The sequence below is a fragment of the Myxine glutinosa genome, unplaced genomic scaffold (assembly GCF_964187855.1).
Source record: "Myxine glutinosa unplaced genomic scaffold, kmMyxGlut1.1 SCAFFOLD_1675, whole genome shotgun sequence".
Taxonomy (NCBI): domain Eukaryota; kingdom Metazoa; phylum Chordata; class Myxini; order Myxiniformes; family Myxinidae; genus Myxine; species Myxine glutinosa.
This window is the reverse complement of record NW_027617770.1, coordinates 37,247-62,668: the sequence shown is the minus strand read 5'-3', so window position 1 is coordinate 62,668 and position 25,422 is coordinate 37,247. Positions and strand designations below refer to the sequence as shown.

Here is a 25,422-nt window from a genome sequence, read left to right as displayed (position 1 = left end):
GCCTATTTTACTCCCAGGGGTCCCAGGATTACCCACCCAAAATATTGTTGTGGTTTTGAGAACCCACACTCTTGTAAATATGACATCATTAAAGGGTTAAAGGTAGCACCCCATAGATAGGCCACAAGCAACACGTAGGTCACCATAGGACTTCAGTTATTTCATTAGTATGTGTATAGATAAGGCCATGTTTCCAATAGTTGAATCTGCGTTGTGTCAATCAAATAAGGAGTAGGCCCCATTCCGTCCATTTTGACAGCCTCCCTCTCCATGCGACGCCATTACGCGCCCTCCTGTCTGTAACCCACGGCCCTCCCAATTTGGTACGCTCCTCGGCCAGCAGCAGCAGCCTTCGCTGCCCGTGAGCTTGCTCAACACCGCCATAAGCCACGAGGTGAGGCCCGGAAAAAGGGGGCGGAGCACAAGAATGGAGGTGTGGCCACGTCAACCCACCATCACGGCAGGGCCGGTAAGCGATGACCAGCCAACCAGGGCTGAAGTAAGATCGCCTGGTAGGCGTGGCTTTCGGGCTGGCGGAGCGATCGCTGGTTCACTTATAAAAGCGCGAACACAAAGCCCTTTCACAGGACTTATGCAGCGGCGCTCATTAAAGAGGACTTGTGGGTACATGCGCTTGGCAACAGGACTGATGAGAAGAGCTCGCCTTGAGAGGACTCGTTGAAAGATTGGTGTTGACAGGACGTATTGGGAGAGCACACATAACAACGAACTCGTGGGCACACGCGCTTGATCAGAGAGGGCTCGTTGGCATTGGAAGCTCAAAGCAGGACCTCGGAGAGAGGGCGTTTGGCGCGAGTGTGCAACTATTACGCACGCCGCCAGGACACCAGCCTTCCGTCCCCCCCCCCCCCCCCCCCCCGTGATATAATTGTCCATTCGCGTTACACTGAAGAGCTGCCTGCCGGGTTTCGTCCGCTGGACCGGAACCGGATTGGAGCCTGGACGTGCTGGTGACCATCAACCTGTTCCACCCTACCATCTACAATCCCCGTGTGAGTGTGTATGTGAGACATGCCCGTTTGTCCAGGGAATAAGATAAGACTGTTTAAGGCTGCCCTGTGTAACTGCTTCTTCCTCTTCCTTGTACATTCCCTTCTTTCGTTTCCTCTTCTCCTTCTCCTTCTCCTTCTTGTACATTTGTAATAAATTGCTTTGTTCTTCCTATTTTCTTGGTTTCCTCTCCATCCGATCGCATCAGTCTTTTCTCCAATTGGGTAAGCGTGGCACGATCGCAACCGCTATAATCGGGTCTGGTCACCTGTTAACAGCTCGGATCGCAGATTGCTATCCGCTCGGCTATCCCATCTTATCCGTGGTTCGAGCGGGAGTTATTCCCTAGTTTCCGGTCGGCGTTAGTAATTAGGTAGTAGTGAACCCCTAGGCCTAACAAACCCTACCTAACGCCGCGCCGGGAAGGACGTTATAACTTCCTGGACTCGCGTCGGCAAGATAAAAGGTCAAGGGGATTAACCCCCCCCTCCGCCCCCCTTGATAAGGGGAGAGCCGACGTTTGAGATCCGCAACAATATCTTTGCGATCGGTTCAGCAGTTTTTACGGTACCTTCGAACAGACCGACGGACATTTGGTGAATTATAGTAAGATAAAACTGTGGGCTGCACTGGAATGAAGATTAGATCGATTACCACATAGATTCGATTACAACAAAGAGCTGCCTGTATACGAGTATACATGACATATAAATGCTTGTCCAAAGAATGTTAAAAAATGGCAATTTGGCGGCAATTTTGTTTACGCTAATTAAAAGGTCAAAAACTCAAACTTCGGCTTGGGAACCGGGTTAATCAAATTCAGCATACCCTAATTATGTTAAAAAGTGAGGTTCCCAACTTTTACCCAAAAATGCACCTAGAAGCTGAGACATTTTGAGGAAACTCGACGTCCTTGAGACGTGTTCTATGCTTTTCACCTCCAGCACAGGTTAACGGGTGTGACCAGTCTCGACTTGCTTGGCCCCTAGGTAGGCTGTTAGCTTGGCCACAGTGATCTTTAGCTAATAAAGGTGTTTAACTGAGTCCACACATGAATGATGTATCCCACATGAATGATGTATCCCATCGACGGTTTTTCGAAGCTGTCCACGCTCTTCACGCACGCTCGAAGTTAAGTAATTGTTCACAATTGTATTTTTGTCAAAGCTGTATTTATCTTACGTGTGTGTACCTATAGTGTGTCCCAAGGAAGATTCTCTGTGTTAATCTTTCATACCTGTATAAAATAGTCGAGTATTTTGTGCAGCATTATTGGCGGCCTAGTTCTTTAAGCTTCCTACCTTGAGGCTTTGTTTTCTCTCAGCGGTCGATTGTGGTCCATCTACTCTCGTTCTCTCAGTTTTTTCCCAGTCTTTTCACCCCATAAATACTTCCTTGTTTAAAATCTCAACTCCCAAAAAAACAAAAACATTTCCTTGTTTGTTCTTTTTTCGTTCATTCGCTCTTCGACCATGTGTTTCACCGCCATTTCACCCCCATTTTCACCCCATTCCCCAGATAGTTTTCACTGTTCGATTTTAAAATGTTTAAACTTTCCCCAGAAGTGCTGTATTCTGTCATATATTATAACACCTTTTTCTTCTTCTTCTTTAAAAGGTTGCTTTCGACTTGCTCACCAAATCTATTCATTCCAAAAAAAAATTCCATCTCTTACAGTTCCTCCTTTCTGCATTCCCGAAACTCACCTTCATACGCCCCCCCCCCCCCCCCCCAAGCGTCCTTAAACATATCTCTGACTCGAAAGGTCACAATAAACTCATTTTGCAATAAATGTTCGTTTCCCATTAATCGTACAACACTTTCTAACATCCAAACTCACCCCTCCCCTCCAAATCTTCCCCGTCACCCATCCCTTTCAAATCTCCCCCCTTGCCCCTTCCCTCCTAAACTCCCTCCTCACCCCTCCCCTCCCCCCACTCGCCCCTCCCCTCCTAAACTCCCCCCCCTTCAAATCACCCCCATCTCCCATCCCTTTCAAATCCCCCCCTTCCTTCCTAAACTCCCCCCTCGCCCCTCCCCTTATAATCTCCCCACCCTCATTTTTCCTCCATTTCCCCCCCTCTCACCCCTCCTCCTCAAAGCGTCCTCCGCGCTTCTTCTCCCTTCCAACTCTCAACTCCATCTCCCCCAACCTTCTGCCTCGCTCTTTCCCCCCTCAAATAACCTCACTGTGCCTCATCCAATCACCATCAAACCTTTTGTCCACCCCAGCCTTCCCTTTCCCCGAGCTATTAAGAAATCTCTGACACACTTTCAACAGCTCTCCCTACCTCTTCCTCCTCTTCCACATCTTACCCCTCTCCCCCCGTTCTGTATCCGATGCTCCCCCTTTCTCTTCATAAACGGTATGGACCTCAAACATGGTGGCGCACGCGCACGATGGTGGCGCACCCGCCCGATGGTGGCGCACACGCCCGATGGTGGCGCACACGCCCGATGGTGGCGCACACGCCCGATGGTGGCGCACACGCCCGATGGTGGCGCACACGCACGATGGTGGCGCACACCAATGGTGGTGGCGCACACGCACGGTGGTGGCGCACACGCACGGTGGTGGCGCACATGCACGGTGGTGGCACACACGCACGGTGGTCGCACACACGCATGAGGGTGGCACAAAGGCACAATGGGCCAAATAGCTCCTCCTGCATCGAGGTTTCTCGTAACTTCCACTTATTAACACATGTTTGCTAGACCATGAACCCTCATCAAGGTCGTGATGGTGCAATTCCTTACAGCGTTCCACATGATTTTGAGTTTTAAACAAGTGAACTAGCACAGTACTTACAAACTTCCTGGATTGCACAATGAGCGGTTGTGTTGATGAAATAGAATTCACGTTTTGGACACGATAGACTTGGAAAAAAAGCTTCAACTGTTGACAATGAAAGAAAAAAAATGACACCGACCAACAAAAGCACGGCTACGGCAGGTTGAAATTAACAAAATGCAAAGTCTGTTTAATATTATGTGTAGAAAGCATCACATGAAGAGGCTTTCAGGTTAAAACATCAGACATTTACAACAAGAGAAACTATCTATTAAACACCATTTCAAATGCACAACTGCGTCGGTGTAATGTGAGAAAAAAATCAAAGAATCGGACAGTTGTGGTGCCATATCGGTTGTGGTGCCATATCGGATGTTTCATCTGGAACTTGTTTCATCTGGAACGTGCCTTGGCTGGAGAAGTTTTCTTTTTGGTCTCCGGAGTGGCTCTGCAGTTGCTCCTGCCTCCTGTAGAAATAATTATTTATCAATGATTAATATGTAGTGTTGTGAAACTTTTATTATCAAATTACAAAGGCTATTTTAAAAACGTTTGTGGCTGGTCATGAAAATCTCAGCTTCTAAAGTCAAAGTACGTGTACGTTGAAAACACTTCCACGAAACAGGCCTTCGATACGGTCTGGCACCCCGCTCTGCTCACCAAACTCTCCTCTGTTGGTATCCATGGAAATCTCCACGCATGGCTGGAGGACTTCCTCTCTAGTCATAGTCAACGTGTGGCCCTGAATGGGTTTCTCTCATCTCCTCTTTCTGTTCAGGCTGGAGTTCCCCAAGGCAGTGTTCTGGGCCCTGTGCTTTTTCTGGTCTTCATCAATGATCTCTCTGACTCTCTTGAAAATCCTCTCTATCTCTTTGCTGATGACTCTACTCTCTGTCGCTCCATTCTTCATCCCTCAGATCGGCAGTCTGCTGCCTCCTCAGTCTCTGCAGACCTGGACACAATCACAGACTGGGCAAACAAGTGGAACATGTCTTTCAATCCTGACAAATCTCACACTCTTACGATGTCTCTCCGAAAAGACTGACTGGACAACCCTCCCATCTACTTTCTGAATAATCCTCTCCAAGAAGTTCTGTCACTCAAACTTTTGGGTCTCATTATCTGCCATGATCTTTCCTGGGAAAACCACATTTCAAATCTGGCCTCCAAAGCCAGTCGCCGACTGGGCATCCTCCGTCGTGCGAAGTCCTTCCTTGGCACACCTGAGCTCCTCACCACGTACAAGGCTTTCATCCGCAGCTCAATGGAATACTGCTCTCCCCTCTGGGCTGGTGCTCCTGCCTCACACCTAGCTCGTCTTCACGCTGTTGAAAGCAAAGCATTCAGAATCATTGGAATCTCCTGCGATGAAGCTATCTCCAAGGGCCTCTCACTCACTCACCGCAGGCAGGTTGGTGGTCTTTCCGTCTTCTACCGACTCCTTTCTGGCCTTGCCCCCCCAGCTCTCTCTGGGCTCTGTCCCGCAAATATTCCTGCAGGTCGCACAAGATCTGCCTGCAACCCTCTTATGGTTAAACTGCCAAAATCAAGACTTTCTGCTCACCTTCACTCCTTCATTCCTCTTTTCTCTCGCCTCTGGAACAAACTCCCTCACTCTCTTCAATCCCACTCCACCCTCCAGGTCTTTAAAACAGCTGTTCACCACCATCTCTTATCTTCCCCCATCCAAAACCTTGATCTTTTCTATCCCCGATAATTTCACCCCAATTCCACTTTTTGAAATACCAACTTCTGTCCTGGAAGTCCTTGGTGTCCTTGTGTTTTATACTTCTCCCCCCCCCCCCTTCCCACGCCTCCTCCCCCCAAGCCCTCTCCCTCCCACACATCTCTGTGCTCTTAAATGCTGTGTGCTCTCAAGTGTTTGTGTGCTTCCCATTCTCTTGTCTTCCGCTCCCTCTTTTTGTATATTTTGTGTCTGGTTGATTTGTTTGTGAAGTAAATGTCAGCTCTTTCACGAGCCTCGATTCAGTATACCAAAAAAAATAAAAAATGTGGGACTTCTCTTTTTTCCAGGTAAATTCTTTAAATATCTGTTACTCTTCAATCCATTGTACGACTGCCCCACCAAGATCCGGTATGAAATTATTTTGGGGCCATTACGTGTATATGCATGCGGCTTTGGGCTGTTGACTATGCTGGGCACGTGGAGGGGTAGAGTATGGGGTATGGGGACGGGACATCACATGTTCAATTTCTGATCCTGAAGAAATAATTTTACTTCCTTAAAAGGGAAGAGGAGGAGAATAACAGAAATTTTATTTTGATGTCTTCATAGTGGCAAGAGGCTAGAAAGTATTTTTTACATCATCTGCCATGAGCAAGACTGCCACAACATTTACGTACAACACCAATTCAGTAACGTATGTCTAACTGCAGGACAACAGACCAAGGAAGACGGACAATCCAGAGGCTCAGACAATAAACCACGGAGTGCGACCTCCTTATGCATGTGTGTTTCTGTGCATGTATGTGTATGTGTGTATGTATGTGCATTTATGTGCATGTATGTGCATGTGTGCATGTATGTGTGCATGTATGCATGCATGTGTGTATGTGTGCATGTATGTGTATGTGCATGTGCATGTGTGTACATGTGCATGTGTGTACTTGTGCATGTGTGTATATGTGCATGTATGTGTATGTATGTGTATGTGTGTATATGTGCATGTATGTGTATGTGTGTATGTGTGTACATGTCAATGTGTGTACATGTGCATGTATGTGTGTACATGTGCATGTATGTGTATGTGCGTATATGTGTATGTATGTGTATGTGTGTATATGTGCATGTATGTGTATGTGTGTACATGTGCATGTATGTGAATATGTGTACATATACATGTTTATGTATGTGTACATGTATGTGTATGTGTTCACATGTGCATGCATGTGTATGTGTTCACATGTGCATGCATGTCTATGTGTATATGTGCATGTATGTGTATATATGTGCATGTCTATGTATGTGTGTATATGTGCATGATTGTGTATGTGCATGTATGTGTATATGTGCATGTGTGTGTATGTGCGTACATGTGCATGTGTGTACATGTGCATGTGTATGTGCATGTGTGTGTGCATGTGTGTATTTGTGCATGTATGTGTGTACATGTGCATGTATGTGAATGTGTGTACATGTGCATGTTTGTGTATGTGGATGTGTTTACATGTGCATACATGTGTATGTGTATATGTGCATGCATGTGTATGTGTATATGTGCATGTATGTGTGTATATGTGCATGTCTATGTATATATGTGCATGATTGTGTATGTGCATGTATATGTATATGTGTGCATGTGTGTACATGTGCATGTGTGTACATGTGCATGTGTGTGTATATGTGTGTATTTGTGCATGTGTGTATGTGTGTACATGTGTATGTGTGTACATGTGAATGTGTGTACATGTGAATGTATGTGTGTATATGTGCATGTATGTGTATATATGTGCATGCATGTGTATGTGTGTACATGTGCATGTATGTGAATGTGTGTACATGTGCATGTATGTGAATGTGTGTGCATGTGCATGTTTGTGTATGTGTGTTTACATGTGCATACATGTGTATGTGTATATGTGCATGTATGTGTACATGTGCATGTATGTGTTTGTGTGTACATGTGCATATATGTGAATGTGTGTACATGTGCATGTATGTGAATGTGTGTACATGTGCACACATGTGTATGTGCATGTGTTTACATGTGTATGTGTACATGTGCACGTATGTGTATGTGTGTACATGTGCATGTATGTGAATGTGTGTACATGTGCATGTATGTGAATGTGTGGACATGTGCATGTATGTGAATGTGTGTACATGTGCATGTTTGTGTATGTGTATGTGTTTACATGTGCATACATGTGTATGTGTACATGTGCATGTATGTGTTTGTGTGCATGTATGTGTTTGTGTGTATGTATTGTTGTGTCACACAGCATCGAATAACACAGGCCGTCTGTGCTGGGATCTTTTATCCCGCGAACGGCCGAAAGGTTGCTATCCACTGCGTTCAGTTTAACCCTTTGAGTACGGATGACGTCCAGTGCCGCAACCCGCGAAAAAGTTTTGTGTACGGATGACGTTACTACACGTCATCAACTATACCTATAAATAGTCAGTCAGTACGTGGTTGCATTCCCGTACCAAAACGCCAAATTAATCCCGTACCGGGGGTATTTTTATAAAAAAAAATTCCCGTACTCAGAGGGTTAACCGACAACTATACCCTTCCCCATGTCACCTAAATTAATCAAATTTGGCAGCGGCACACAGGAGGCAGAAGATGGAAAACGTTTCTTGCCTTTATACGGGTTTATTTATGAGGAGTATGGTGAGAAAGGTGGATGGAACATGCAAAACGGAAACAAATCAAGCGAGGCAACAGACACAAAGATGGATGTGGAGACACGCAAACTTATTTCCAAGGATGAATAAATAATAATCCGAACCCCACTTGGTGGCACAGACGAATTTAATGGGTGAAACTGCAGAAGTTGTGAAAAAAAGGAAACAGTCACAACAAAGGGATTGCAGCGTTACAATAATATTTACTTTATTATTATTATTATTAACGTTATTATTATTATTACGAAGATGATGTTACTGTACAAGGAAACCTGGGCTAATTTGTCCGAAGCGGCCTGAAGGTGACGCCTGAAGGCGACGCATGAAGGCATGAAGCCTAAGGCCGATACGTACTGTGTTGTCGGAAGATCTGTAACACCGATGCTTTCGATATTTCATGATCATTTTAACAATCGGTTTGTTTGTGTTTCACACTGAATGAAAAATGTAAAGGTAGAGCATGGCGATTGTGAATATGACAGGTTCAACAATATGTTCGGCCTGAACGGCATCGGAATCAAAATGGTGGTGTGTGGAGTCAGCCGTCGGACGCCATAATGACATCACATCACTCCTGTGATGTGACCAGATCCTCAGCTCTGATTGGTGTACGTTTGGGAGGAGGACATACATGCATACAGGCAGACAAACACTGGTCTGGATGGCTTTGCCCTATGAGCTGCGCTGTAAAAACTACACAAACAAAAAGTGATAGTTGGGGGAATTTTTTTCATTTCACCTGAACATCCATTGCTGGGAAGAATATTTTCAATTAGTAAACTTTTTTTAAATCATGAAATAAATGAATACTGAATACCACATACCTTTCCAGGACTTTTGATACACTTGTGGGCCCATTGGTCCAAATTATCATTGGTATTCACGGCCTTGTAGCATACCTGCCTGCAGCACTGCTTGATCATTAGCTTACCTTTCACCAAACCCTGATGTGTTTGGGCCAGGGTGTGGTGGGGAAGAGGGGGAGGTGGTGTTATATGTTCGTTATTATTATTGCCAAATGATGTTACTCTTGTTATAATTGTTACTATTATTATTACAAATTAATAAATGCTTTGTTGCAATGTACACACACGGACACACACACACGATGGCGGCGCAGGAGGCAGCATGACTTGCCGGTCGTGCCGCCTCCCCTCGCCTGGGACGGAGAGGACCAGGTGCTATTGAATTCAGTTTTGAAGACAGTAAAGACTGATCTGAAAATGGCAGATTTTATGGGAAAAGATGGTGGTCGGTGTCATGCTGTTCGACGTGCATTCGGTTGCCCTGGCTCTGCACCTTGGTGGAACTTGTGGGCCCCATGCTGCCAGGTGGGAAAGCCCGGGGTCTTTTATTTATTTATTTATTTTGCATATCAAGTCGAGACTCGTGTAAGAGCCAACATATTAAACACAAAAAAACATAAATGACACATAAAACATATAATAAAGGGAGTGGGAGACAAGAGGGGGAGAGAGAGGGTAGCGCAAAAGCACAACAACTAGAGAACAAGGACAACGGAAGATCTGAGGAAGGGAGAGGGCTGGGGTGGGGGAAGGGGGAGGGGGTACACATTATAAAACAAGTGAACATGACTAGGAATTTCAGGAATGAAATCAGATTGAAAAAGGTGGATTTGGTGTGTATTAACAGGGGTAAAAAAGATCAAGGTTATGGATGGGGGAAGATAAGAGATGGTGGTGAACAGCTGTTTTGAAGACCTGGAGGGAGGAGTGGGATTGAAGGGAGTGAGGGAGTTTGTTCCAGAGGTGGGAGAAAAGAGGAATGAAAGAGTGAAGGTGAGCAGAGAGCCGAGATTTTGGCAGTTTCACCAGAAGAGGGTTGATGGCAGATCTTGTGCGATCCGTAGGAATATTTGGGGAACAGAGCACAGTTGTTGTGTTGTGAGCACATGTTGAGTTGGATCTTGGAGACGAAGTGAAGCTGGAAGGTGTGAAAACATTTTGCTACCTCGGAGACATGCTGAATGGAGAAGGTGGATTAGACTCGGCAACGGTTGCTAGAGTGAGATGTGCATGGAAGAAGTTTCGGGAACTGAGTGGCGTGCTGATGAGGAGGGGAGTGTCGTTGAAGCTGCAGGGAAAGGTGTATGCTGCATGTGTGAGAAGTGTTATGATTTATGGGAGCGAGACATGGGTAATGAACATAGAGCAGCAACGAAGGCTGGAAAGGGTGGAAATGTGAATGGTTCGATGGATGTGCGGAGTATCATTGAGAGAGAGGAAGACAAATGATGAATTGCGAAAGATGATGGGAATAGAGCCTGTGATGGATGCTGTGAAGAGGAACAGGTTGAGATGGTTTGGTCATGTGTTGAGGAAGGATGAAAGTGACTGGTTGAGAAGAGTGATGGAAATGAATGTAGAAGGAAGTAGAGGACGGGGAAGACCGAGAAAGACTTGGCTGAAGATGGTGGAAGAAGAAATGCGGGCAAGGGGGTTAACAAGGAGAGATGCAGAAAATAAGGCAAAATGGAGAAGATTGTCATGGGGACCGCAAGGCTAACCCCCGCTCTAGCAGGGAAAATGGCCTTAAAATGCATGTTGTTGTGTTGTAGAGCACAGACAGAGCAGGGGGAGCTAGGCCGGATAGGAGTTGGTAGAAGACAGAAAGACCATGTACCTGCCTGCGGTGAGAGAGAGAAAGGCCTTCACAAACTGCTTCATCGCGGTAGATTGCAATGATTCTGAAAGCTTTGGTTTCAACCGCGTGAATCCAAGCTAGGTGTGAGGCAGGAGCACCAGCCCAGAGGGGAGAGCAGTATTCCATTGAGCAATAGAGATTAGGTTATCGCTTTAATGAAAACCCATCGTGGATGCACCGACGGACAACCCAAAAACATAATGCCTAAGGCAACTTCTTTGGCAGAGGCATAAAAAAAAATTGAAAGAGGTTTTTAACGGCAGAGTATTACTGATACATATCGATTGTGTTCGATCTTTTCATTTATGAAGTTCTAAATCAGATTATGAACAAATCGTCACATTAAAATTGATATGTATGCGCACTCGCACACTCACTCAATGACACACAAAATGATTACAATATCCTCTCTAGTCCCTTTGGGGATGGGCAAGACAAATAAGGGTTAAAGCCCAAATCAAAAGCTGAGGTGGAATGTATATAAAATACACTCTGGGGCAAAAAAAACAACAACGAGCGAAGTCAATTTTTTAAACATTTTTGTTTTCCTTGCAGTAGAACCGTACATTAAAAAACACCAGAATGAATGAATGAATGAATGATCGTTTTAAGGCCATTTTCCCCGCAAGAGCAGGGGTTAGCCTTGCGGGCCCCTTGACAATCATGGTTCCCTGTTTGAGGCAATGTTTTTTTTTATGGCCGGATGCCCTTCCTGACACCAACCCTTGGTCACGCTCTTACGATGCGCAAGGGATACGGTGTACCTATTCTAAGCCGGGGTACACACCGGGATCATTCATCCCAGCAAGCTGGTACTCAATTTGCCGACCTCGGAAGGATGACAGGCTGAGTCAACCCCCCTGGTGTTAATTTAGCGATCGACCGGGATTCAAACCCAGGATCCTAGGATCCCAAGCCAGCACCCCAACCGCTAAGCCAACACTAGGCTTAAAAAAGCATGTTACCTGTTACTCAAAAAACACCAGAACATGCAGAAATGACTGTACAAGTCAATAAGGAATCGCTTGTCCCTTAACTTCCTTTAAATAATCCAGCCTTTTGGTCAAACTTTCACAAAGCTTCTTGTTTGGGCTGTATTCCTTGTTGTTTCATTTTCTTGTGTGACATCTGCCATTTGCACCTGTCTTTGGAATGTTTTTTGCTCGGTGGGTTAGGGATACATTCTTTGGTTTGCCGTCTTCATGTTTGCCTACAAATTGGATTCGGTAGTCTCTTGTACTTTTCATGTACTCGGCTAATCCTACAGTTATCATTCTGTGCACTTTGTTGAGCTCCATCAGGTCGCTACCTCCTTGTCTCGACAGTTACATTCCCAGGATGCATTCATTTTTGTAAAACATTTTGAGGATTTTTTTTGACCAAAATGTTTCCATTTTGAGGAAACATTTTGAAATGTATATTTGTGTATATGTGCATGCAAGCTGCTGTTGTTGAATGCTATCTCCACACACGAGTGGGTGCAGGAGATGGAACGGAGGATACCTGATGATTCGAGATTGGAACGGAGACTCAAAGTATCCACCTCCATCTATATGTGTGCGTATGTGTGTGTATGCAAGTGTAACCTCTTCACCAATTGAGCTTTTGTCATTAAAATTTCAAGTTTTATTATGAGAATATGGAGAAGACAAATGAGAAATTTGGTCAAAAGGTCAAAGTCAAATAAAATCGTTAGTCTTTATTCAATTGACCTGAAAATAAAAAATTTGCATATTGGGTCACTCAATTGGTTCACCAATCAAAAACTATAAGCCAATTGTTTTTTTTGTTTTTGTTTTTTTAATCAAAAGGTAAAACAGAGGATCTGGTCTTCATCAATGATCTCTCTGACTCTCTTGAAAATCCTCTCTATCTCTTTACTGATGACTCCACACTCTGCCGCCCCATTCCTCATCCCTCAGATCGGCAGTCTGCAGCCTCCTCACTCTCTGCAGACCTGAACAAAAATCACAGACTGGGCAAACAAGTGGAACATGTCTTTCAATCCTGACAAATCTCACTCTTACGATGTCTCTCCGAAAAGACCGACTGGACAACCTTCCCATCTACCTTCTGAACAATCCTCTCCAAGAAGTTCTGTCACTCAAGCTTTTGTGTCTCACTATCTGCCATGATCTTTCCTGGGAAAACCACATTTCAAATCCGGCCTCCAAAGCCAGTCACCGACTGGGCATCCTCCGTCATGTGAAGTCCTTCCTCGGCACACCTGAGCTCCTCACCACATACAAGGCTTTCATCCGCAGCTCAATGGAATACTGCTCTCCCCTCTGGGCTGGTGCTCCTGCCTCACACCTGGCTCGTCTTCACGCTGTTGAAACCAAAGCTTTCAGAATCATTGGAATCTCCCGCGATGAAGCTAACTCTGATTGCCTTTCACTCACTCACCGCAGGCAGGTTGGTGGTCTTTGTCTTCTACCGACTCCTATCCGGCCTTGCTCCCCCAGCTCCATCTGTTCTCTGTCCCCCAAATATTCCTACAGATCGCAGAAGATCTGCCTGCAACCCTCTTATGGTGAAATTGCCAAAATTAAGACTCTGCTCACCTTCACTCCTTCATTCCTCTTTTCTCCCGCCTCTGGAACAAACTCCCTCACTCTCTTCAATCCCACTCCTCCCTCCAGGTCTTTAAAATAGCTGTTCACCACCATCTCTTATCTTCCCCCATCCAAAACCTTGTTCTCTTCTACCCCCATTATTTCACCCCAAATCCACTTTTTTTTTTTTGAAATACCGACTTTTTTTCTTTGCTGGAAGTTCCAGCAGTGTCCATGTGTTTTATACTCCCCCCCCCCCCACCCCCCCATGCCTCCTCCCCCCAAGCCCTCTCCCTCCGACAGATATTCCGTTGTCCCTGTTCTCTGCTGTTGTACTTGTGTGCTTCCCTCTCTCTCACCATCTTGTCTCTCGCTCCCTTTTTTGTATGTCTTGTGTGTCGGTTTTTTTTTTTGATTGATGTTCGCTCGGACACAAGCCTCGATCTTTTTTTCCAAAAAAAAAGAAAAAGTCAAGGATGCATAAAATCGTCAATTTCCATCCGATCGACTTGACATTTCAGCAGGGTTTGCATATTAGGTCACTGGAGCCTATTTATTTTGAGGTCAAATAGGTCATGGTCGCATAAAATCGTCAATTTCTTTTGAATTTTTATTTTGGCTGTTTTCATCATGTTTAGCATACGGAAGAAGAAGTTGACTGAATACAAAGCAGATACGAACAGACTTTGAATTATGAGATGCTGTCTTGTTTCATACTGTATGTATTTATTTATTTGACATGCTCATTTCAATTGGGATGTGTTTATTGTTAGCTGCTACCCTCCCTCGATATTTTCTCAAAGCCCAGGAACCTAACCCCCCTATCCAGTAGGACCTTGGTTTCAACTATCGTGACATTTAAGAGTTTATTGCATAACACGATATTTAATTTCAGACAAAATTTGGCTGATGAGTTGGGTGAAGTGACAAGAACAAGCTGTTTAGATTTTGGTTCAGGAACAGATGCAGATCCAGACCCAGCCAATCAGTTGGCTACACAACAAAAACCGTTCAGCCAGGCAGAAGTGTGCATTCTACTACATGCCGTTCTAGTTAAACAAGAATGACCGCACTGTGATCACAATCTGCGACAAAATCCAGTAATAGGCCAATTGTGAAACGTGCATTTAAAGCACTCTTAAAAGATGCACAGGCAATTGGGAAACACCCATTTAATGCGCTATTAAATAATAATAATAATTCATTTATTTTGTATAGCGCTTTTCCAGAAGCCCAAAGGCGCTTTGACAGAGTGGAAACATAATGCATAACAATACATGAAAACAACAATTGCAAAAAGACAAGAATCAAGAAAACAAACAGCAGCGATATACGGCATATATATAAGACAAGAATCAAAAAGACAAGACAAGAATCAATAGGGAAATATTTAAAGCAAAAGGAGGGAGAAGGAGAAGAGATAGTCAGGGGTTAAATGCTGTGGGTTGAATGTTGAATGCAGCGTTGAACAGGTGGGTCTTTAGTGATGTTTTGAATGTGGTGAGTGAGGAGGAGTCTCTGATGGTGTGAGGTAGTGAGTTCCAGAGGGTGGGAGCAGCGATGGAGAAGGCCCTGTCCCCCCAGGATCTGAATTTGGTCCGGATGGAGGGGGTCAGGAGGTTGGTACCAGCAGAGCGGAGGTTGCGGGTGGGAGTGTGTCTGGAGAGGAGGTCAGCCAGGTAGGATGGGGCCAGGTTATGGAGGGCTTTGTATGTCAAGAGGAGGATTTTGTACTGGATTCTCTGGGGGATGGGGAGCCAGTGAAGCTTGTAAAGGACGGGGGTGATGTGGTCACGGGTCCGGGAATGAGTGAGTAGACGGGCAGCGGAGTTCTGAATGTATTGGAGTTTATTGGTGATTTTTGAGGGTGAACCATAGAGGAGGCTATTGCAGTAGTCCAGACGGGAGGTGATGAAGGCGTGGATGAGGGTTTCTGCAGCCGTGGAGGAGAGGGATGAGCGGAGACGGGCAATGTTTTTCAGGTGAAAGAAGGCTGACTTTGTGATCTGTTTAGTGTATTTGTCGAAGGAAAGGGTTTGGTCAAAGATGACGCCAAGATTCCGGATGTGAGGGGAGGTGGATACTGGGATACCGTCGATGTTGAGGGCAAAGTTATGGGTGGATTTTGTGAGCGTTTTTGGGCCAATGATGATTATTTCAGATTTATCACAGTTAAGCTTGAGGAAGTTGATTTGAAGCCAGGATTTTATTTCAGTGATGCAGTTTGTCAGGATAGAGTGGGTGTCGGTGGAGACGGACTTGGTGGAGATGAAAAGCTGGATGTCATCGGCGAAGCAGTGGAATTGGAGACCATGACGGCGGATTAAGTGACCGAGCGGGGACAGGTAAAGGATGAAGAGGAGGGGGCCAAGAACTGAACCTTGGGGGACACCTTGGGGGAGGGGAGCAGTGGGGGATTTGCAGTTATTGATGGAGATGAACTGGCATCTGTCAGAGAGGTATGATTTAATCCAAGAGAGGGCAGTGCCGGTGACGTTAAAGGTGGATTCAAGTCGGGTGAGGAGGATAGTGTGATCGATGGTGTCAAAGGCAGCGCTGAGGTCGAGGAGGACGAGAATGTTGAGGTTACCAGCGTCAGAGGAGAGGAGAAGGTCGTTGGTGATTTTGAGGAGAGCAGTTTCAGTACTGTGGTTGGAGCGGAATCCGGATTGGAATGTTTCATACAAGTTATTGGCAGAGAGATGATGTTTGAGTTGAGTGGCTACAGCGCGTTCCAAAACTTTTGACAGAAAGGGTAGGTTGGAGATGGGTCTGAAGTTGTTTAGGGTGTCAGGGTTTAGACCAGGTTTTTTTAGAATGGGGGTAACAGCAGCAATTTTGAGGGAAGGTGGGACGATGCCTGTAGACAGGGAGGAGTTTATTGTTGCAATGATAAGTGGAGAGAGAGCAGGGAGGGAGGCTTTGACAAAGCTGGAGGGGATGGGGTCAAGAGTGCAGGTGGCAGTTTTCATTCCTATGAGGAGTTCAGAGAGGTCAGTAGGAGAGATTGGGGAGAACCGAGACAGGGGATGGCAGGACAAGGGGGGGCAGGTGGTTGGAGGGGGAGCGGGTGCGGTGGTGGTCAAGCTGTTGTAGATGTTGTCAATTTTGCGTTGGAAGAAAGAGAGGAAGGAGATGCAGTTGTCTACTGTGAATGACTGGGTGGTGGTGTTCAGGGGGCGGAGGAGTTTGTTTATTGTCGAGAAGAGTGCTTTTGGGTTTCCGGAGCCAGAGTGGATAATTTGAGAGTAGTAGGCAGAGCGGGCGCGGGAGAGGGCATCTTTGTAGTGTTGTATGTGGTCCTTGTAGGCTTGGGAGTGAACTGTGAGACCCGTTTTATTGCGGAGTCTTTCAAGTTGGCGAGCACGAGTTTTCATCAGGTGGAGTTCAGGGGTAAACCAGGGAGCAGAATGGGTGAAAGAAACTGTTTTGGTTTTTACAGGCGCAAGCTGGTCAAGGCAGGAGGAGAGAGTGTGGTTGTAGTAGTCAGTGAGGTCGGAAGGGGTGTGGAGGTCAATGAAGGGAGAAGTGGACATTTTTTCAGAGAGGGTGGATGAGAATGAGGTAGGTGAAAGAGCGTTTAGCTTACGGAAGTTGATTGTGCGATAATGCCTTGGTGTTGGGGCGGGGATGTTGATGGTCAGAGTGATGGCTAAGTGGTCAGAGAGGGTGAGGTCGGAGCCATAGAGATGGTGCAAATTTAATCCAGTGGAGCAGACAAGGTCCAAAATGTGACCACGGATATGGGTAGGAAAGTCGACATGTTGAGTGAGGTTAAAGCAGGTGAGTAAATCAGTGAAGTCAGTGGTTATTGTGGAGTCAGTGGAGTCCATGTGGATATTGAAATCACCAAGGAGGAGGATTGAGGGGGAGAGGGAACATAGCTGGGTCAGAAAGTAGGAGAAGTCAGACAGGAATGATGGGTGTGGTTTGGGAGGGCGGTAGACGACAGCCATGACTGACTGCGTGTGACCAGAGAGTTTTAAAGCCAGGTGTTCAAATGATGGAGCAGATGAGATGGAGATGAGGTTGGTCTTGATGTCTTGACGGTGGATAACGGCAATTCCACCACCTCGGCCCTCCGAGCGTGGTTTATTGACGTAGGAATATCCACTGGGTGTGGTGAGGTTGAGTGTGTAGTTGTCCAGAGGTTGTTGCCAGGTTTCGGTGAGACAGAGAAAGTCCAGTTTGTTATCCAGGATGTATTCGTTCAGGATGAGGCATTTATTGTTGAGGGACCGGGTGTTGAACAGGGTGAGCTTGATGTTGTTTTGAACAGCAGGGATGAATTCAGGTGATTTAGCCAGGGTTCGTAGGCAAGAGGTGCGATCGTGTGGGTTGCTGTGACCAGGTGCGCTGGGACGAAGAGTGAGAGTGCGCTGAGCCGACCAGAGGACGGGGATGGAGTGACCTGATAGTGATTGCAAATAAACAAACTTGCGACCGGAGCCACGGTGAATGTACCTGGGTCGTCGGAGGAGTCCATTTGATTTGATGGCAGAGATGCATGATGGGGTGGAGCGGGTATTGAGCAGAAGAAGCCTTGCGGCGGAGTACTTCAGAGCCATGCCAGGCAGGAGCGAAGGGACGAGTACGAGGCCAAGGTCGAGGAGGCAAAGCGGCAAACGCAGCGGCAAACGACTGCAGCCGCTAATCAAGACCACAGCGGCAAACAAGGCCACAAGGCCACCGGCAAACAAGGCCACGGACACAAACAACGGGAGCGGGCCTTTAATAAATAATTAACTCGACACCTCTCATCGATGTCACCCTCCCCACGGTTATATCAGAACGAGATGATTCATCACACTATAAGATTGCTCAACCCTGATTCGGAGTCATTCAAAAATTATGCATTTATTTTTTCGTAATTTGCACAAGGTAATACTTGATTGCGTATAAGAATGTAACGCTTCATTAACGTGCGTTCTGACTGGCTTGACATAACTACTATTATTCGACATAAGATTAGATTTTTTTGGCTCCCTCATTATGAACAACACTCGACCCAAACACAGCCAATGAAAGTCTGATGCAATAAACCCAGGCAGTGTTTAATCAGCAGAGGCCAAATGTGTTGGGCCCACCAGAAAACCAAGATCGAGGCCATATCATTTTGTCTCGGTGCTATAGTGGGTGGACTCGAGTGATAGATGTTGGTGTGGTCCGGCAGCTGTCCGACCAATGGGTGCACATTTCAAAAAACAACACCCAACAACAACAATAGCAACAAGCAATAGCAACAAGCAACAGCAACAAGCAACAGCAACAGCAACAGCAATGCGAAGTTCTTGTGGACTTGGGACATGTCACAGGGAATTTTTTTAATTTTTTTTAATAACATGCAAAATTCACGATTTACGAGAAACTACTCCTGAAACTCAGCTGCTGGCATCGACGAGGTGTCGGAATGCAACAGTAAGGAAAAGATAAAATAAAATAGCATCCATTGTCCAACTCCATTATCGACCATTTTCTAAAGGCTAAGTTCAGAAAGCACTTATTTACCAAAGCAACGCAAGTGTTACAAATACGAAGCTACACTAAAAGCTCTTTGCTTTAACAAGGCCCAGCAGCAAAGCATCAAGCTAACGTACGAAAACAACAAACCTCTGCTCTTTAGAGACATTCCCCTCGGTGCAACCTGACGGCTCTGCTTTGCAGGCGGCTTATCCTCCTCTTGCGTCTCCGTTGCTTTATCTTCCTGCATTTTTCTCTTCCCTCTTGCACCTTTCTTTGGCGGTGAAGCATCCACCACATCTGCTGAGACGCCATCCAAACTGGCATTGCGAGGTGTACGTTTCTGCAAAGCATAAAATACTCATAAACATGAAAGCCATACAAAAGTCAAGGAACAGGGTATTCGTCCAAGGAACATACTCATCCAATCAAAGGGAAGTGCAAAGCACCCCTCCCTTTATATAAGGGATCGTTTCTCTGTGTGCAGCTTTAACATACAACAACAACAACAACAACAACAACAACAACAACATGCATTTTAAGGCCATTTTCCCTGCTAGAGCGGGGGTTAGCCTTGCGGTCCCCATGACAATCTTCTCCATTTTGCCCTATTTTCTGCATCTCCCGTTGTTAACCCCCTTGCCCGCATTTCTTCTTCCACCATCTTTAGCCAAGTCTTTCTCGGTCTTCCCCGTCCTCCACTTCATTCATTTCCATCACTTTTCTCAACCAGTCACTTTCATCCTTCCTCAACACATGACCAAACCATCTCAACCTGTTCCTCTTCACAGCATCAATCACAGGCTCTATTCCCATCATTTTTCGCAATTCATCATTTGTCTTCCTCTGTCTCAACGATACTCCGCACATCCACCGAACCATTTACATTTCCACCCTTTCCAACCTTCGTTGTTGCTCTACGTTCATTACCCATGTCTCGCTCCCATAAATCATAACACTTCTCACACATGCAGCACACACCTTTCCCTTCAGCTTCAACGACACTCCCCTCCTCGTCAGCACGCCACTCAGTTCCCGAAACTTCTTCCATGCACATCTCACTCTAGCAACCGTTGCCGAGTCTGATCCACCTTCTCCATTCAGCATGTCTCCGAGGTAGCAAAATGTTTTCACACCTTCCAGCTTCACGCCATCTCCAAGATCCAACTCAACATTTCCTCCATCTGCAGCTCCCTCTGTGCACACCTTACATTTGAATGTAGCTGCCACACTGGTTAATGACCCTCTCAGACCACTACATTTTTGATGAACCCACTCAGCGCACATTGTACATTGAATGGAGTTCACTCCAACACCCTTCCTGCACACAACACAGGGCCACTTCCCAGTTCTTTCCACCTCACCACATGCTTTACCACTTGCCATCACCTTCGTCTTTCCGATATTCACCTTCAGACCTTTTGTCTCCATTTATACAAGGCGGTTGAATTCCTTCCACTTGTTCATCTTTTACTTCAGTCCATCCATACTTTCCACAATCAACACCAGATCATCTGCATACAACAACTCCCACGGTAAACCCTCCTTTACGTTCTGAGCCAGCACCTCCATCACAGCTACAAATAGTAGTGGACTTAGTACCGACCCCTGATGCACTCCCACCTTCACCTTAAACTCACCACTGTTCCCGTCCTTCGTCCTTACAGCTGTGCGCGCTCTTTTGTACATTGCCATCACTACTCTGATCAACCATTCCTCCACTCCTAACTTCCTCAATGCCCATGTCAATACTTTGCATGGAACCCTATCGAATGCTTTCTCCAGATCAACAAACCCAAGAAACTCCTTCCTCTTCTCCATGGGTATTCTTCTCCTTCTTCCTCTTTAACATAAGGACTGAAAATACGTTTCTCGGCTTCTACTGGACGAAATCGGCTGCACATTTCAGAAGTAAATGCTTTGTATACTGAAGTAATATGTTCCAAATTTCAGCAACGTATGTTTCCACATTCTTGAGTTTTATTTCGACAACACTCAAAATCACGTTGGTCTCTGTCCGTCCGTCTGCCCAAAATGTGTTGGCGCTCATATCTCAAGGACTATACATTGAAACTAGCTGAAACCTGGAATATACATCGGCCAATAGACATCGAAAGTGGTGGCTTTCGAAACAAATTCCACCTAAGTGCTATAGTTTTTGCTTTAAAATGAAATATATAATATATATATACACAAACAGACTTGGCATTTAATATAGAATGTTTTTTTTTTTTCTTGACTTGGGTATCCTTTCTGAACTCAGTATATCAATCTGGTGAGTTTCTTTTACGCTTCGGTGATTTCTTTGTTAAAAGAACCATGTCACTGATTGTCTGTCGCAGCAAGAAGTCAATAACAGGATTATATCACAGGTGGCGTGACAAAATGTACGGACAGGTACATTTGACGATTGGTTTCACAATCGGGTATATAAGGGTTGTTGGTTCTGTATTAGTGGAAAACAACTGCTGCACGTCTACAAAAGTTATTGCCGCTTCCTCTGGAGATGGTCCGTCAACTGGACAATGCTGTTTGTCATGGAGTGGTGGCTTTACGAAATTCCAGCATGAAACAGCATGCTATTGCTCGGCAGTATGGCATCACTCAAGGTCAGGTGTCAAAGATCCCGAAAAGAAATGCTCAGAGGGGTGTCCCTACTCCAATATCGAGGCCAGGACGTCCCCGCAGAACCACAAAGAGGGATGATCGCCAGCTGCACCGGTTAGTCCGCAATGGCCGTACCAAGTCAGCTAATCGGCTTAGGGCTGAGTGGCAGCAACTGACAAATGTGCCTGTATCCAGAAGGCTAGTCAACCAACGACTGGTTCAAGCAGGCTATCGTGCCAGGCGTCCCCTGATAAAGCCACGCCTGACAAGACAACACCGCCAGCACCGATTGCAGTGGGCCAGAGAGCACCGTCAATGGCAGCCAGGACACTGGAATCACGTGATCTTCAGTGACGAGTCTTGATTTCTGGTCTATCGTCAAGATGGCCATGTCCGAGTGCGCAGACAAGTGCATGAAGCATACAACGAAGATTGTATAGTGCCAAGAGTCCAAGCTGGAGGTGGTGGGGTGACCGTTTGGGCTGCTTTTAATGCAGGGGGCAAAACTGACCTGGTTGTTCTGAATGGAAACCTGAACCAGTTCAAGTACAGGGCCATTCTGGAAGAAACATTGCTTCCATTTGCTCGTGCAGCCTTTCGAGGAAACTTTGTCTTCCAAGATGACAATGCATGGCCTCATCGTGCTCGCATGATCCAACACTTTCTTGCTGACCGTGGTGTAGAGCATATGGAGTGGCCTGCCATGTCCCTGGATATGAATCCGATAGAGAACTTGTGGGCAGAATTAACGCATCAAATCGACCACTTGGACCAGCAGCCTAGCTCTGTGCGTGAATTGCAGCAGGCTATTGTCAGTGCATGGGAAGTGATTCCTGTCCAAACCTTGGCAAATCTCGTGAACAGCATTCTTCAACGTGTACGTGCTCTGCTGAATGCTCGTGGGGGTTGCACGACGTACTGAACTGTAATTTTACTGTCCGTAATCCCAGTCGTAATTTAACTTTTGTTTTTGTTAAAAAAATTTTTGGCTAATGTGCAAAATAAAGATACACTTCTGGAATACGTACAGAAGTTTAACACAGTACTGTCCGTGAATTGAGTTCGATATCAGTTTTCATCACTTTCAAGGATCAATTTATTTGCTTCGAAATGTCAAATGTTGTTTTTGTTTCTTTTAAAGGTCACATTAACAAAATCTAGAATAATTTCAACATAATTCCAATGAACTTGTGGTTCTAAGTCAACTTGAAAAGTAAGTTCACCCCCACAAAAAAAAAATTCCATATTAAATGCCAAGTCTGTGTGTATGTGTGTATGTGTGTGTATATATATATTTACAATACACCGGATTCTCAAATCCGCAACACTATATATAGTGTTGCGGATTTGAGAATCCTGTGTATTGTAAATACCACCCTCTGTAAATGTAATGATTCTTGTAAATACCTCCGTTTCATGTAAAGATCAAAGGTCGTCCTTTTAGTTAGTCCATCGCACACACGTAGAGAACCATAGAACCTCTCTGGTCCGGTATGAAGAGGACGCAGGCGTCACATGCTCGCCGCTTCTTCGACCGGGCCACTGTCAGTTGCTTGCTTTTTTGGTGGTCATGCGGATTTTTTGGCCATTGAGTCTGCCCTCTGCATAGCCCCGGCTCTGCTCCCTGCTTCGCCTGCCTGGCTCCTTCGCCTGCTCGCTGTTTCCTCGGGCACGCTCTCGTGGGTTGTGACCATCGCAGCGGTTTGGTGGCGGTTTCTCGCCGTGATCTAGATTTGTAGCGGCGGCAGTCGATTGCCGCTGCATTTGCTGCTTTGCCGTGATCAACCTTGGCCTCGTGATCGTCTCTTTGCTCCTGCCTGCCCTCTGCTTGGTCCCGGCTCTGCTCCTGGCTTCACCTACCTGGCTCCTTTGTTTCCTCGGGCCCGCTCCCTTGGATTGGGACCATTGTTTCACCTCCTCAACCTTGGCCTCGTCTCGTCTCCTCGCTCCTGCCTGACATGGCTCTGCGGTACTCCGCCGCAAGGCTCCTTCTGCTCAATACCCACTCCACCCCATCATGCATCTCTGCCATCAAATCACATGGACTCCTCCGACGACCCAGGTACATTCACCGTGGCTCCGGTCGTAAGTTTGTATATTTGCAATCGGGTCACTCCATCCCCGTCCTCTGGTCGGCTCAGCGCACCTGGTCACAACAACGCACACAATCGCACCTCCTGCCTACGGACCCTGGCTAAATCACCTGAATTCATCCCTGCTGTTCAAAACAACATCAAGCTCACCCTGTTCAACACCTGGTCCCTCAACAACAAATGCCTCATCCTGAACGAATACATCCTGGATAACAAACTGGACTTTCTCTGTCTCACCGAAACCTGGCAACAACCTCTGGACTACTACACACTCAACCTCACCACACCCAATGGATATTCCTACGTCAATAAACCACGCTCGGAGGGCCGAGGTGGTGGAATTGCCGTTATCCACCATCAAGACATCAGGACCAGCCTCATCCCCATCGCCTCATCCTCATCATTTGAACACCTGGCTTTTAAACTCTGGTCGCACGCAGTCAGTCATGGCTGTCGTCTACCGCCCTCCCAAGCCACACCCATCATTCCTGTCTGACTTCTACTTTCTGACCCAGCTATGTTCCCTCTCCCCCTCAATCCTCCTCCTTGGTGATTTCAATATCCACATGGACTCCACTGACTCCACAATAACCACTGACTTCACTGATTTACTCACCTGCTTTAACCTCACTCAACATGTCGACTTTCCTACCCATATCCGTGGTCACATTTTGGACCTTGTCTGCTCCACTGGATTAAATTTGCACCATCTCTCTGGCTCCGACCTCACCCTCTCTGACCACTGAGCTATCACTATGACCATCAACATACCCACCCCAACACCAAGACATTATCACACTATCACCTTCCGTAAGCTAAACACTCTTTCACCTACCTCATTCTCATCCACCCTCTCTGAAAAAATGTCCACTTCTCCCTTCTTTGACCTCCACACCCCTTCCGACCTCACTGACTACTACAACCACACTCTCTCCTCCTGCCTCGACCAGCTTGCGCCTGTAAAAACCAAAACAGTTTCTTTCACCCATTCTGCTCCCTGGTTTACCCCTGAACTCCGCCTGATGAAAACTCGTGCTCGCCAACTTGAAAGACTCTGCAATAAAACAGGTCTCACAGTTCACTCCCAAGCCTACAAGGACCACCTACAACACTACAAAGATGCCCTCTCCCGCGCCCGCTCCGCCTACTACTCTCAAATTATCCACTCTGGCTCCGGAAACCCAAAAGCACTCTTCTCGACAATAAACAAACTCCTCCGCCCCCTGAACACCGTAGACAACTGCATCTCCTTCCTCTCTTTCTTCCAACGCAAAATTGACAACATCTACAACAGCTTGACCACCGCCGCACCCGGTCCCCCTCCAACCACCTGCCCCCCCTTGTCCTGCCACCCCCTGTCTCGGTTCTCCCCAATCTCCCCTACTGACCTCTCTGAACTCCTCATAGGAATGAAAACTGCCACCTGCACTCTTGACCCCATCCCCTCCAGCTTTGTCAAGGCCTCCCTCCCTGCTCTCTCTCCACTTATCATTGCAACAATAAACTCCTCCCTGTCTACAGGCATCGTCCCACCTTCCCTCAAAATTGCTGCTGTTACCCCCATTCTAAAAAAACCTGGTCTAAACCCTGACACCCTAAACAACTTCAGTCCCATCTCCAACCTACCCTTTCTGTCAAAAGTTTTGGAACACGCTGTAGCCACTCAACTCAAACATCACCTCTCTGCCAATAATCTGTATGAAACATTCCAATCCGGGTTCCGCTCCAACCACAGTACTGAAACTGCTCTCCTCAAAATCACCAACGACCTTCTCCTCTCCTCTGACGCTGGCAACCTCAACATTCTCGTCCTCCTCGACCTCAGCGCTGCCTTTGACACCATCGATCACACCATCCTCCTCACCCGAC

The 25,422-nt window shown here is 46.3% G+C and overlaps 1 protein-coding gene across 1 annotated transcript in view; it reads right to left on the bottom strand.

Moving 5' to 3' along the window:
- Positions 1 to 3,965: 3,965 nt before the first annotated feature.
- Positions 3,966 to 25,422, bottom strand: part of LOC137436348 (serine/threonine-protein kinase VRK1) — a gene marked incomplete at its 5' end in the record, with an annotated part of 53,216 nt that continues 31,759 nt past the window's right edge. Inside the window, 2 exon segments of the mRNA XM_078769202.1 lie at positions 3,966 to 4,269; positions 19,004 to 19,196. Coding sequence (XP_078625328.1) covers positions 4,196 to 4,269; positions 19,004 to 19,196 — 267 coding nt within the window.